Consider the following 14,824-nt stretch of genomic DNA (forward strand, 5'->3'; position numbering starts at 1 on the left):
TGGTGCCTAAGCAGTGACGTCACTAAAGGTACGGAGCGGCGTTGGAGCCAAAAAGGGAACGACTAACCAACGCGTTTCGAAGGTGCTCGGCCTTCTTCATCAGGGTTACCGCATGTCATTGCCTCTTCTCCCTTTATGCGCTACAGATGGATTACCACCCCGCCCTCAGCCCGCCTCCCCACAAAACTCATTCGGGCATGTTGTATGCATTCCTGCGCAGGGACTGACACTACCCCAAAAATCCTAATGTGTAGACATATCTGTAGGCACAAGGATAGGGCTACATCCCTGTTTCAGTCGTCCCCGCTAATCCAAATTAATATCCTTCACACAGCAGTTTTAAACATTTAAAAATTTTTATCCCAAGGAAGTCGTATTTCTTTTAGCTCCCAGTTTTTACAATTGTCTAAGCGCAATGCTCTTGTAACATATATGATTTAGGTTTTAATTATGTATTTTTAATAAAGCATTTATTTTTAATTATAAACATGTAGCCACTTATCAATGTGGAAGTCAATGGTTCGGGACCCACACCGGCCATACCCCAGATGTAATAAATTATACACATTTGGGGTGCAGAGCCTAGCCCATTGTAACATCAAAAGAATGCATACAACATGCCCGAATTAGTTTTGTGGGGAGGCGGGCTGAGGGCGGGGTGGTAATCCATCTGTAGCGCATAAAGGGAGAAGAGGCAATGACATGCGGTAACCCTGATGAAGAAGGCCGAGCACCTTCGAAACGCGTTGGTTAGTCGTTCCCTTTTTGGCTCCAACGCCGCTCCGTACCTTTAGTGACGTCACTGCTTAGGCACCAGCGAGCCGGCGCTAGCGGCCATCTTTTTCCTCGCGGTTACCAGGGACGCCTCCGGCCGGGGCTCCCAGGTACCGTGTCAGCTGCTATTTTTCCTCCCCGCTCTTCTACTCCCCACCGACGCCGCATCAGACCACACAGCGGTCGCCAGTTCGGGCTATGCATTGGGCGCTGTGTTGGAACCACAAGTGCAGCTAGGTAAGCACCTCCCTGTATTGCGGTTATACGCATACACACATAGGCATTTATAAGTTTATTTTTAATATCATTCTACAGCAATTGTACAGGTCTAAAGTTTTAGTGGTGACTGGGGTAAAACCCTTCTGATCTAGACATCAGCTTCTTGCCGCCCAGTACCACGCAGCACGCACCCCTGAGCGCGGTTTCACCTTGTCCTTGTTGTGACATTATAGTTTATCTTTTGTATCTGCTGCAGGAGATCTAGTGTCCTTTGTCTGGTTGTAAGACAACTTCCTACAGCAGGTGCCGCTTATTTTTTCTCCATCTACAGTAGGACACAAAGATTGGCGCTATACTATACGTTCTGCTAAATTCCATCTCCTCCATCATTCTTTTACTAAAATGGAACCGATCTGTAGGAGATTCATCCTTATGAAGGATTTATATAAGATCCTTTGCTTTAGGAACGTGTAGAAAATCGTTGACAATCGAGACAAGGATTTATCGTTCATTTCTAGGTTTATTGTTCTTCGAACTCTCATTTGCCTGTTCTGATGATTTGCTATGGATAGGCTAACCGTAAACTACATCTTGTAGATACTTTTAAGAATGCTCAATTGTTGGATGCAATTTTCAATCATGAAGCTGGTACATGGTGCATTTATGAGCGAGGCATCAAATAATACCCAGTTTTACTCAATTTAGGTGCATTAAAGGGGTTTCGGCCTCTCACTAGGTTATGTGTTGTGAATTCTGCTCTTGGGCTCCCTCCGGTGGTTGTTGGTGGTAGTGCAGTTGTCTTGCGGTTGTAATCCAGGGCAGGTGTTTCTGCTGATTGCAGCTCTACTAGGTATTTAGGTTTGCAGGATCCATGAGTCTTTGCCAGTTGTCCATTGTACCTGGAGGGATTGCTTCTCTCTGGCTCCTCATGCCCTGCTGCCAATTCAGCTAAGATAAGTGTCTGTTTTTTTGTCTCTGTGCACACATGCAGTGTGCTTTGCAATTCAGTGCAATTCATTGTGTTTTTGTCCAGCTTAGACTTTGGATTTTTCAGTCATGCTGGATTCTCAGGAGATGCAGATATACTTTCTATGTCTTTAGTTAGATGTAGAATATTTGTATTATCTGCTGTGGATATTTTTAGGATTTTAATACTGACCGCTTAGAATTCTGTCCTGTCCTTTTCTATTTAGCTAGAAGTGCCTCTTTTGCTAAATCCTGTTTTTCTGCCTGCGTGTGTCTTTCCTCTTATACTCACAGTCAATATTTGTGGGGGGCTGCCTATCCTTTGGGGTTCTGCTCTGAGGCAAGATAGAATTCCCATTTCCATCTATAGGGGTATTTAGTCCTCCGGCTGTGTCGAGGTGTCTAGGACGTGTTAGGTACATCCCACGGCTACTTCTAGTTGCAGTGTTAGTTTAGGGTTTGCGGTCAGTACAGGTACCACCTACTCCTGAGAAAGTCTCTCATGCGGCTCCACGGTCACCGGATCATAACAGTTATGCCACCTTTCAGTTTAACTTGCGTCTTAGGTTTTGCATTTGTGAAAGGGTCCTTGTAGTTTGTGACTTTCACTAAGTGATGACTACTGCCTGTTGTGTAAATTTGGTTTTCCAAGATATTTTCTCTTCCATATGTTTGCCTACTGTAAAAATATTAAAATAAGCTTCAATCACGTCACTGCTACAGTACGTGTGACCGCTGCAGCCAATCATCGGGCTGAGCAATGATGCCTCTACAGCCTGCCAACAAACATCGGGTGCAGTATGTGCTTGATCTTTGGTGGGTGAGGAAATTTTATTTCATTATTGTTACAGTCGGCAACCTTACAATATAATAAATAAAACACTTGAAAACCCCTTTTAACACCATCTTAGTCTAATTCAAAGGCAGCAAAGATAGTTTTGGCCCCCCCAGCCAAATGGTTGTAAATATTAGAATCCCACCTTGTGTACGAGTAAGTAATACCTTTTCACATTGTATATATAACCGGTGCTTACTTTTCATTTTCAGAGTGAAGTTGTAGAGATTGCTCTGGATCAAGGAGGACCAGCAAATGAAAGAAAGATTGCATTTGTTGATAAAAACCGAGATCTCTACATAAGTACAGTTAGGAAGCTTGGAAAAGAACAGCGAGCGGTCAAAATCGGTATGATCAGCAATACATCACACGCTAATTCTCAAACTATACAGTGACATCTATAAGAAATACGCTAGTTGTGTGAAAGAATTGCAGAGAAAATAAATCTAAACTTTTCAAATAAAGCTAGTCAACCCCCGACATGACAGGCTTGTGCCTTCTCTTGATCTTAGATGTTAATGTTCAGCTGTTAATGAATCTCTTCATTAGCTGTGATGTAATGGGCAATATATAACATAATTGGACTGTTTTATCATAGATATAAAATCATTGATTATTTTGTAATGACCCTGACTTAAAGCAGTATTTCCATCTCCAAGATCCTATCCCAATATGTAGTATGTATAATATTAAGAAATACCTCCAATTAGAAATATAGTATAGTTCTTCTGATGTCACTTACCCCATGTCTAGGGCATTGCAGTAGCTTAGGCATTCATGGTTGCGACCACTAACGGCTAACTAACTGTCACATGGGGTAACTGACATAGCGAATCACAAGAACTACCATATATACTCGTGTATAAGCTGATATTTTCAGCACATTTTTTTGTGCTGAAGGAGCCAGGAGCCGGCGCACACATCAGACTTACCTACCTGCGCGCCCTCAGTGCTGCACTGCATCTCGTTCCGGCTGCCCATGCCTGCCTGAAGCTCTTCCTGTGCTCAGCGATCACGTGGTACTGCTCATTAAGGTGATGAATATGGACGCGTCTCCACTTCCATAGGCGTGGAGCGCATATTCATCAACTTAATGAGCAGTACCATGTGACCGCTGAACACAGGAAGAGCTGCAGTCAGGCGCCGGTGGCCGGAACGAGGTGTAGTGACAGCACCCAGGGCACGCAGGTAGGTGAATATGATGTTTTGTTTTTTCAATAGGAAACATGCACACAGGGATAGTGAATAAGGAGGCATACATATAGGGACGGAACTGGGAGGCATGCATACAAGGACAGGAAAGGGGGAGGCATGCATACAGGGACTGAACGGGGGAGGCATGCATACAGGGACAGAACGGGGGAGGCATGCATACAGGGACAGAACGGGGGAGGCATGCATACAGGGACGGAACAGGGAAGGCATGCATACAGGGACTGAACGGGGGAGGCATGCATACAGGCACTGAACGGGGAGGCATGCATACAGGGACGGAACGGGGGAGGCATGCATACAGGGACTGAACGGGGAGGCATGCATACAGGGATGGAACAGGGGAGGCATGCATACAGGGATGGAACGGGGGAGGCATGCATACAGGGATGGAATGGGGGAGGCATGCATACAGGGATGGAACGGGGGAGGCATGCATGCAGGGATGGAACGGGGGAGGCATGCATACAGGGATGGAATGGGGGAGGCATGCATACAGGGACTAAATGGGGGAGGCATGCATACAGGGACTGAACGGGGGAGGCATGCAGTGCCAGCACCCAGGGCACGCAGGTAGGGGAGTATGATATTTTGTGTTGTTTTTTCAATAGGAAACTTGCACACAGGGATAGGGAATAAGGAGGCATACATACAGGGACGGAACTGGGAGGCATGCATACAAGGACAGTAAAGGGGGAGGCATGCATACAGGGACTGAACGGGGGAGGCATGCATACAGGGACTGAACGGGGGAGGCATGCAGACAGGGACGGAACGGGGGAGGCATGCATACAGGGACTGAACGGGGAGGCATGCATACAGGGAAGGAACGGGGAGGCATTCATACCAGGAAAGGGAAGAGGGAGGCATGCATACAATGACAGGGACAGGGGTGGCATGCAGACAGGGATAGGGAGGCACTTATACCAGGACAGCGACAGGAGGAGCCACGCATAGCAGGACAAGGATGAGGGGACAATGCATACCCGGCTTATACTCGAGTCAATAAGCTTACCCCTTTTTCCGTGGCAAAAGTAGATGCCTCGGGTTATACTCGGTCGGCTTATACTCGAGTATTTTCTGTATACGACATTTGTATTTGGAGATATTTGCTAGCATTTTTATTACACTTGAAAAATATTGGGATAGGATCTTGGAGTTGGGAATACCGTTTTTAAGGTCTGTGTCACAGGTTTACCGTGACAGAGAGGAGCCAGAAGACCGCAGCATCTGATTTCTCCTACTCCTGCACTGATTAGAAGCACTTCACCTTCATATTAATAATGTAAATTTCTTTTTGCAGTGCAGGGGTTAATCTGCTTTATTGAGAGCTCCTGGAGCATTTAGGCTCTTAGCTGTGCACTGTTGGCCATTCCCATCTCCTATATAAACTGGGTCCTGGCAAACACTCATTGTCAGATTCATCTTATGATCTTATGCTACATGGTTGGAGGTTGGTGGTGGTGGTTGTTGTTGTAGAAGGCGTTTGGTGGATTTATCTCTGACTGTTGCTAGGTTTTGAATGTGTGATAATTCCATTCTCCTACTTTGGTTTAACCCCATCTTCCACTCCCCGGTGTTTACTTCTGTTGTTTGTGTGTATATTTGTATGTTTGGTATTTCTCAATTATCTCTGTTCGTCTTACCTTGTTAGTCTCGTTGGTGTATTGTGGTACACTACTACTCTCGTCTTCCCTGGGTAGGGGAAGGATACAGACTGACGGCGGATTCACGAGCTAAGGCAAGGTACATGGCCCTGGCGTCTTCGCCATCAGAAGTAATTTGGGGAACAAGGCGAGCTAGGACACCCCCTAGAATTAGGGACAGGGAAGGAACCCCTGGTCCTGGTGTAACACAGGTACTAGGATACAGAGACACAGAGCAAAGAGTAACAGGGGAAACAACTACTTACTTAATAGGTACAGGGGTAACCTCCTTGCAGGGAGTAACAGGGAATAAGGTGAAAGCTGAGGGGTACAAGGGGGAAAACAACTCAAGATTGCAGTTTATAAATGTCAATTGCACTTAGCTTGGATGTCCTTGTCTCTTCCTGATTTGGATAGCTGGCTGTCGGCTGTGGCCGGTGTGGAGTTCTTCCGGATTCCCTGCCTAACAAGTCGATCTCCCTGCTGGCGGCAGCGGGCAGTCACCAGTCTGACCCACTGAGCCCCAAGTCCATTATGCTGTGACGCAGCAGGGTCTAACTCACTGCGATTCTTCACTCCGCGTACGTCCCTCCGCAAGCCTGACGAGGTCTGAGAGTCCTTCCTGTATCCGGCTGTAATCGCTGCCGTGCGGCCTCTCTTTACCCGCGGCCCAACGCCAGTCCTCACTATCGCCTCTCACTAGGGGGGAAGCTCCTCTCTTTTCACGCATATACCCTCTTATACTTCTCTGTCTCCCCACGCCCCCTCTACACAGGTCATGGGTCTGCTCCGTCCTCAATCTCCTTTCCCCCTGCAACAGTAGGCCCAGCCCCAGCAGTTCTGGACCCGGTGCCTTGTCACACCCACAGCCTGGTCTTCTCTTCTATGGACACTCGACAACAGAGTTGTGACAGTTTGTCTACATGGACCGGCCGGCAGCACAATACGACCACTAAGTGGTAAACTTTTACCAATCGGCGGTCATTATCTTGCCTATTCATGCAGGCAGACCAAACAAACTATGGGAACTGAGCCATCAGTACTGGGTTGCTTGGTTTACGTAGGCTGCTTTTGCAATTCTGGCCAGTGCAAGGCCTATTTATACAGGACTATGCACTGCCTAGAATGATGAACTTTGTGCGGCAAGATAATCGTGAATTGAGCATTTTTAACAACTCTCGTTCATGATTATTTTGTAATGTAAATGCCCTTAGTCTTATTTTACCCAGGAGCTGCATTCACAGTTCTGCTGGTCACTCCTTAATATGGTTGAGAACCTTGTTGATAGACACACCTATAACTGCTTGGATGATTTTCCTGCATCAAATTGTTTTGTGCTACCTGTTCTGTGCTTGTTTATGCTGTGACATTAACCTGAATAAATTATTGGTATTTAGCCAGCAGGGAATATTGTCAGATTTCAGCTCTGAAGCCTTAGCAACATTTAAAGATTTATTCCAGTAAGAAGACATTATCACCAATTCACAACTACTAGATGGGTGAGGGTCTGACTGCTGGCACCCCACCAATCACCAGAACAGTGCACTGCTGCTCTATTCATTGTCATTGGGATCGGCTGTCCCATAGAAAATTAATGGAACCGCAATGCTCTTTCTGAACTGCTACAATAACATGGAGGACAGGAGTCCCCCATTCTGGTGACCAGTTGGGGTCTCAGCAGTCAGACACTCACATATATAGTAGTTACCAGCTATCTTGTGGGTATGTGATAACTTTTTCTTACCAGAATGCCCATTTAATGCAGCTTTAGACTATGAAACTGTGACTGTAAAAAATGCTTTAAATGACATGAAATTACAAATATAATTATTATTATTATTATTATTTATTATTATAGCGCCATTTATTCCATGGCGCTTTATATGTGAGGAGGGGTGTACATAATAAAAACAAGTACAATAATCTTGAACAATACAAGTCACAACTGGTACAGGAGGAGAGAGGACCCTGCCCGCGAGAGATCACAATCTACAATCATGACATTTTATTGCGTTACAAGTGGCTTTATTATTGCAATTATACATTAATTAAAATTGCCATACTGTAAGTGAACATTACTGTAAATGAGAGCATGTAAACCAGTGTATGCAAGCACATACATGTTGTCACTACATACTGCACATACTCCCTATATACACACTCCTCACTATCTATACTCACTACATGTCACATACTTGCACACACAGACAGTACATACACGTATACATTTGCGCACACTCACTGCATTGTATGCCAGTCATTACATAGTAAATCTCTCACTTATTAGTTTGCTAAGTACGAGCTGACCTATAAGTTTGTCTGTATAGAAAAAGAGCTTGTATTAGGGTGTTTTTTAAAATGATTTGGCAAAATGTTGATTATAGAGCGTTAGCTACTCAGACATGTCCTAACAAACGCTATCAGCCGCTAGCATGCTTGTTGGTAGGCACTATGTAGCGGGTTATTTTGTGTAGTGCCAGCTATCTGCTAGATTTTACATGTATTTCATAGTCAGTACTAATTAGTGATGGAGTTTCGCTTTAAAAGGAAAATGTCACTATGAAGTACAGTCTAATCCGCAGGCGCCATGTTATAGAGCAGGAGGAGCTGAGCAGAGTGATAGTTTTGTGAGAAAAGACTCAGTATAACCTCTGTTTTCATCATTTAATCATCTTCTCTTTGTGGGATGTTTGGTCCAGTGGGCGGTGCTATCAGTGATTGACAGCTATTTCTATATAAAGACTTATACATAGAAATCTGTCAATCACTGATGGCACCGCCCACTGGACCAAACATCCCACAAAGAGAAGATGATTAAATGATGAAAACAGAGGTTATACTGAGTCTTTTTTCCCAAAACTATTACTCTGCTCAGTTCCTTCTGCTCTATAACATGGCGCCTGCAGAGTGAACTGTGTTTTCGTGGTGACAGGTTCCCTTTTAGATGTATCAGACACCACCGTTACTTCTGGGAGCGACATTTCTCGCATTTGCCTCGTAGGTGAATGGTTATTGCCATTCATTTGCTTGGTAGGTGTGCTGCACTGTGTTACCGACACTGTATACATGTGTTGTCTCTTTGTTTTTCAGGTAGTATGGTTCACACTTTAGCCTGGAGCGACGTATCCAATATATTGTGTGGTATACAGGACAGTCGCTTCACAGTCTGGAACTATCCAAGTGTAGCCTATGTAGATAAAGAATTGCTGCCAAAAACAATTACTGAGAAAGATGGAAGGTACGTTTGTCTCCTCAAATCAATAGGTATATTGTCGTATGATTGCAGGAAAGCTGATAATTGTCCATAGTCGCTGCTCAATTTAAGACTTAAGAGTCTGCATCATTCATTGTAGCCAAATTCAGAATCTGACCACCCATACAGCCCCTATAGATGTATCTCCAACCCTAGCACATGAATTACAGTTGTGTGAAAAAGTGGTAACCAAACAAATTTAAATATTAGACAACGTTGACACAAGTAAAAACAGAATGCAGTTTTTAAATGAAGGTTTTTATTATTAAGGGAAAAGAAATCCAAACCTACGGGACACTGTGCGAAAGTGATTGCCCCCTAAATTTAATAACTGGGTGGGCCACCTTTAGCAGCAACAACTGCAATCAAGTGTTTGAGATAACTGGCAATGCGAGTCTTTTACAACACTCTGGAGGAATTTTGGCTCACTCATCTTTGCAGAATTGTTGTAATTTAGCCACATTGGAGGGTTTCCAAGCACAAACTGCCTCTTAAAGGTCATGCCACAGCATCTCAATCAGATTAAGGTCAAGACTTTGACTAGGCCACACCAAAGCATTAATTTTGTTTTTCTTAAGCCATTCAGAGGTGGACTTGCTGGTGTGTTTTGGATCATTGTCCTGCTTCATAACCCAAGTGCACTTCCACCACCATTTTTTACTGTTGGTACAATGTTCCTTTTCTGAAATGCTGAGTTAGGCCGGAGACACACTGGTGCGAGATACGGCCAGTCTCGCTGGTTAAAAGCAAGCTGTGGCACCTGCACTCCGGAGCGGAGCGTGCAGCTGCATAGCAATACATGGAGTCTCCGGCCTGACTTCTACGCCAGATGTAATGGGACATACATCTTCCAAAAAGTCCAACTTTTGTCTCGTCAGTCCACAGAGTATTCTCCCAAAAGTCTTGACGATCATCAAGATGTTTTCTGCCCAAAACTGAGACGAGCCTTTATGTTCTTACTGCTTAGCAGTGGTTCTCGTCTTGGACGTCTGCCATGCAGGCCATTTTTGCCCAATCTCTTTCTTATGGTGTAGTCATGAACACTGACCTTAACTGAGGCCTGCAGTTCTTTGCATGTTGTTGTGGGGTCTTTTGTGACCTCTTGGATGAGTTGTTGCTGCGCTCTTGGGGTAATTTTGGTAGGCCGACCACTCCTGGGGAGGTTCACCACCGTTCCATGTTTTTGCCATTTGTGGATAATAGCTCACTGTGGTTCGCTGGAGTCCCAAAGCTTGAGAAATGGCTTTATAACCTTTTCCAGACTGACAGATCTCAATTACTTTGTTTCTCAATTGTTCCAGGATTTCTTTGGATTGCAACATGATGTCTAGCTTTTGAGGATGTATTGGTCAACTTCACTTAGGCAGGTCCTATTTAAGTGATTTCTTGATTGAGATCAGGTGTGGCAGTAATCAGGCATGCGTGTGGCTAAGGGATTTTAACTTAGCTTCCCAAAGATGTGATAAACAACAGTAATAATAAAGACCTTCATTTAAAAACTGCATCTTGGGATTACTTGTGGTATCTTTGTCTAATACTTAAATTTCATTGGTGATTTAAGTGTGACAAACATGCAACAGAATAGGAAATCAAGAATGGGGCAAACACTTTTTCATACATCTGTAGACTAATGGAGCGTCCCCGCAGGGCCGTGGGGTACTCGGAGCCGGGCCCTTCGGTTCTCGGCGGGGATGTCACGGTGGCTGACCCGGTCCATGGCCCTAGGGACGTTCATTGAGAAATCGGGGGAAAGGTCTTTAAAGGGATAGTGTTCGTGACGCCACCTGTGGTATTCGGTCAGGGTGACCGACGCTGCTTAGGGGTCCGCTGGGGTGATGTTATGGCAGCAAGATGGTATACCTTCCCACAGGTGAAGTGTATCCCCAGGGCTTCCCAGAGTGTGGTTGGTGGATGATGTAAGGCGCAGTGAATAATGAGGACACAAGGTTGCAGTCTCTTTACCTTTACTGAAGGCTTCAGTGTCCACAATCCAGGGTACGGACCACAGGGTAGGCAGAGTCCGGCCGGTCTGAAGGCAAATCCAGAGTCCCCTTATCCAGGTGGAAATCAGTAGCCTTCCTCTAGCGCCTGGGTGTTGTAGTACCTCCCTGCTGAGCTTCTCGGTAAGGTCCTCACAGCTATTGCAGATGTTATGTCTCTGTCTCTCTGTCCCCCTGATGGATAGGATAGGACAAACCCGTATGACTGATGGCCTGAGGCTTTTTACAGGGACTCTATCACGCCCCGGCCCCCACAAGTTGCCACCGTGCCTCCTGGGTATAGGGTCGGGCAGCTAACGTGGAATTAACTGTCCTGCCAGTCTCTGAAGTAAAGCGTAGAGATCCTTACTCCCTCGGTGTTCTGGCTACCGGATTCCTGCGCCTCAGAAAGGAGGCAGCCTTTTACAGGGCAGAACTCCTTCTGGTTTCTTCTCTTGCTATGACTTCGTTGCTCACTCACTACAATACAATTCCCTTCTGATGTCTCTTTCTTAGGATGCTGCCGCACGTGGGGCAGGCGCAGCTCCGTGGACCCTCGTCCTACGCAGACCGCAGTCTGCATCTGGCTCCCTCTCCCTCCAGCCAGCTTCTGCCTAACTTCCTGTCCAGACCACCAGTTTTACCTAACTGTGAGGAGTGCCCTAATAGATAGAAGCGTAGCTCCCCCTGGTGGCCTGGAGTGGGAAGTGTGTTGTGTGGTTTGTGATACCTGGTAAGAAGATCTCCTTTATTGCCCTCAGACGTAATATCACTCTCCCTGGTGGAAGAACAACATTACTGCAACGACCAGGACTCTGGGGCGCTGCACTAATATTTGCAAAATCGGCTGACAATCTAGGGTGTATGGAGGCCTCCCAATTCTCCCAGATCCTTTCGTTCTCTGGGAGATAAGCCAGAGAGATCCGCTGAGCTGTGTTCCTGTGTTTGGGGGCATTCAGAGGAGATATAGCTGTCGGCTGAACGAATGGTCATCTACTGTGTACGTGGGACTGTTTAAGGTCTTAGCATCTTATTTTGTCTTAGATTTATATCTTTGAGTTAAGTTAAACGTTAGAGGGAATCTATCTTCATTTTATGATATCAGGCAGAGGTAGTGCTATATAAGTACTGCTGTGCCACAATTCTAACGTCTATTGTACCATTATTGAGAAGCCCTGATTTTCATCTTTATGCAGATTAGACTGGAAGTGCACTAGGGGTGTATCATTGCACTTGCAGTCCATGTCTCCTGTTCTGTTTTCCCCATTTGGCACTGTCTTATTGATAGTGGGTTTGCTGGGTGACATCTCCACTGTCTTGTTCCAATATCATGTGTATGTACAAGTCTTCATGCCACTCGTACCAAAAGAAGAGAGGCAAAAAAATGAAGCTGACCGATTCCACAAGTGAAGCTGACCGATTCCACAAGTGAAGCTGACCGATTCCACAAGTGAAGCTGACCGATTCCACAAGTGAAGCTGACCGATTCCACAAGCGAAGCTGACCGATTCCACAAGTGAAGCTGACCGATTCCACAAGTGAAGCTGACCGATTCCACAAGTGAAGCTGACCAATTCCACAAGTGAAGCTGACCGATTCCATAAATAAAGCTGACCGATTCCATTAGTGAATCTGACCGATTCCATAAGTGAAGCTAACTAATTCCATGCGTGAAGATGACCAGTTCCATAAGTGAAGATGACAAATTTCACAAGTGAATCTGACCGATTCCATAAGTGAATCTGACCGATTCCATAAGTGAATCTGACCGATCCCATAAGTGAAGCTGACCGATTCCATAAGTGAAGATGACCAGTACCATAAGTGAAGATGACAAATTTCACAAGTGAAGCTGACGGATTCCGCAAGTGAAGCTGACCAATTCCATAGATGAAGATGACCTGATCTTTTTAAGGGAAGGGTGTAAAGGTAGCAGTCTTCTCAAAGCTCTGATGTCTGAAGGGCACCAGAGGCCTCTTTTCTACATCAGAAGAGAACAATATTCTATATGTAAATGGTAGGTGGATCTTCTTAGGGTGCATTTATGTTTACGCTGCAGGATTATTGGGATTATTACTTCAGGATTATCCTGATCAGTGTTGTATAAACTGGCCGCCAATGAGCCAAACAAAATGCTCATTCGTCTGGTAATATTATCATCATTGCTCTCGGCAGCGCATCATACTATGTAAACAAGAAGTGCTGCCGAGAACAGTGGCAACCTATATGCACTGAACAATCTATTACACATCATCATCAGAACCGCGGTCGACTTGTCTAAACACTCTTATTAAATGACTCCCAGACGGCAAACGTTTTAGCAGCCATGTAAACCCACAGTTTGCCTAATGTAAGTGCACCTTTACTGATTGTTCTTTGCGACCCGGGAGCTTCAAGTTACTGGCATGATTGAAGCTCCTCTCTCCTCTAGATGTTAGCGATGAGGTCCGCTCTTTTCTGTGGTATCTCTTATTACAGAATGGCATCCCATCTGTCATGAATATGGGTTACTGTCCTGCGAGGCCCATCACTCCAGTCTGGAGACCACATGAGTCTGAGGGGCAGTGTTACCATGTCTCCTGGATCCTCTTATGATCGGCCATGTTGGATGGCCACTTCTGAAAGTGCCGGTGAAATGTAGGCTGTAGATTCCATGATCCATCTGAGGGGATGGGGCCGACGTGAGCGTTACCCATGTGATTGGCAGACTGGATGATCTTGTCACATGAAAGGGCGCATGTCCGCTCTGCCTGCACCATTACAATCCATCACCCTGTCGGCGCACATGTCCTAATCCTGGGGGATTCAGATGGAAGCCCTGACAGGGCCATTGAACAAGTGCCGAAATGCAATATGAAAGCAACCGTAGTTATCAAATCAGTAGCAGTACTTTGCAGAACGATGAGTTCCTGTAGAATCTCAGGGCATCATTTATACCCAGAGAGGGTGCGAAGAACACCATGATCTCCAAATACTAATGTGCATCTGTGTCCTGCACAGCATTACTGATCTCCATGACCATATCTGCTGTGTATCACATGGGTGAAGTGCAATAATAGGCTGCTGTGATCCTGAGCGCTGAGGAGCAGAGCTGTCCTGCGTTACATGCCGAGCACAGTAGGTGCTTCAGTCAAAGTGTGTGGAGAATTGCGCCATCTGCTGGATACTGTATAGCACATTTGGTAATCTTACCTATATATCCTGTAAAACTCTTGTCTCGAGTGTCTCAGATGTCAGTGATTTATTTATTTATTTTTTAATACTTAAAAAAAGTTTTTCATGAGTGTTTGTTTTTTCCATCAGTGATTCATCAGTAATTTTCTCGTATGCAAAAATAAAATATTCTCCTACCCATCACATTGTGAAAAACATGCCGCACGTGGATTACGTTTGTGTGTTGTCCATGATTTTCACAGATTCCCATCGCCTTGTATGGGTAATTTTGATCCCTGACTCTGATTAAAAGCGGGGCATGTCTCTGTTATTTTTATCTTTTTTATTGCTGACAGAAGATCGGTAAAATAACATGTGACCAGACTCAGATTATGATAGGTACATGTTTTCTATAATATGGAAATAGAACATGCAAATGAAAAATGGACATCAGAATGCGCCTTAAGTTCCTAAAGTAATTTTCAAGACCGTGACCAGTTTACTAGCCACATGTATTTGGGGCAATAGATCTAAAGTGAATCTTGAGAAGTTACAAAAACCAAGGGATCTAGATCCGGATGTCCTTCCAGATCTACTATATTACTTACAGTGCCCGCTTTCTTACTGTTTCGCTTGGGATCTGGAGGAATATCTCCCTAACATGAAGGCACATTGTCTGAATGTGACATTGTTCTGTGCTGTACCGGCAGCAGATGGTGGTTTGTTTCCCATCCGCAGACTTGCTGTATGGGAATTACTTACAGGCCTTCAACATCTTCCTGGGGAA

At 45.1% G+C, this 14,824-nt stretch overlaps 1 protein-coding gene across 4 annotated transcripts in view; it reads left to right on the forward strand.

Moving 5' to 3' along the window:
* The window catches only part of IFT80 (intraflagellar transport 80), a 159,908-nt gene that overhangs the window by 113,366 nt on the left and 31,718 nt on the right, over window positions 1-14,824 (forward strand). For all 4 annotated transcript variants that reach the window (XM_077290652.1, XM_077290651.1, XM_077290653.1 and 1 more), the window contains 2 exons: window positions 3,007-3,142; window positions 8,743-8,890. In XM_077290652.1, the coding sequence (XP_077146767.1) occupies window positions 3,007-3,142; window positions 8,743-8,890 (284 nt within the window). The remainder of the gene's footprint in view (window positions 1-3,006; window positions 3,143-8,742; window positions 8,891-14,824) is intronic.

Source organism: Ranitomeya variabilis, chromosome 2 (assembly GCF_051348905.1).
Source record: "Ranitomeya variabilis isolate aRanVar5 chromosome 2, aRanVar5.hap1, whole genome shotgun sequence".
NCBI lineage: Eukaryota > Metazoa > Chordata > Amphibia > Anura > Dendrobatidae > Ranitomeya > Ranitomeya variabilis.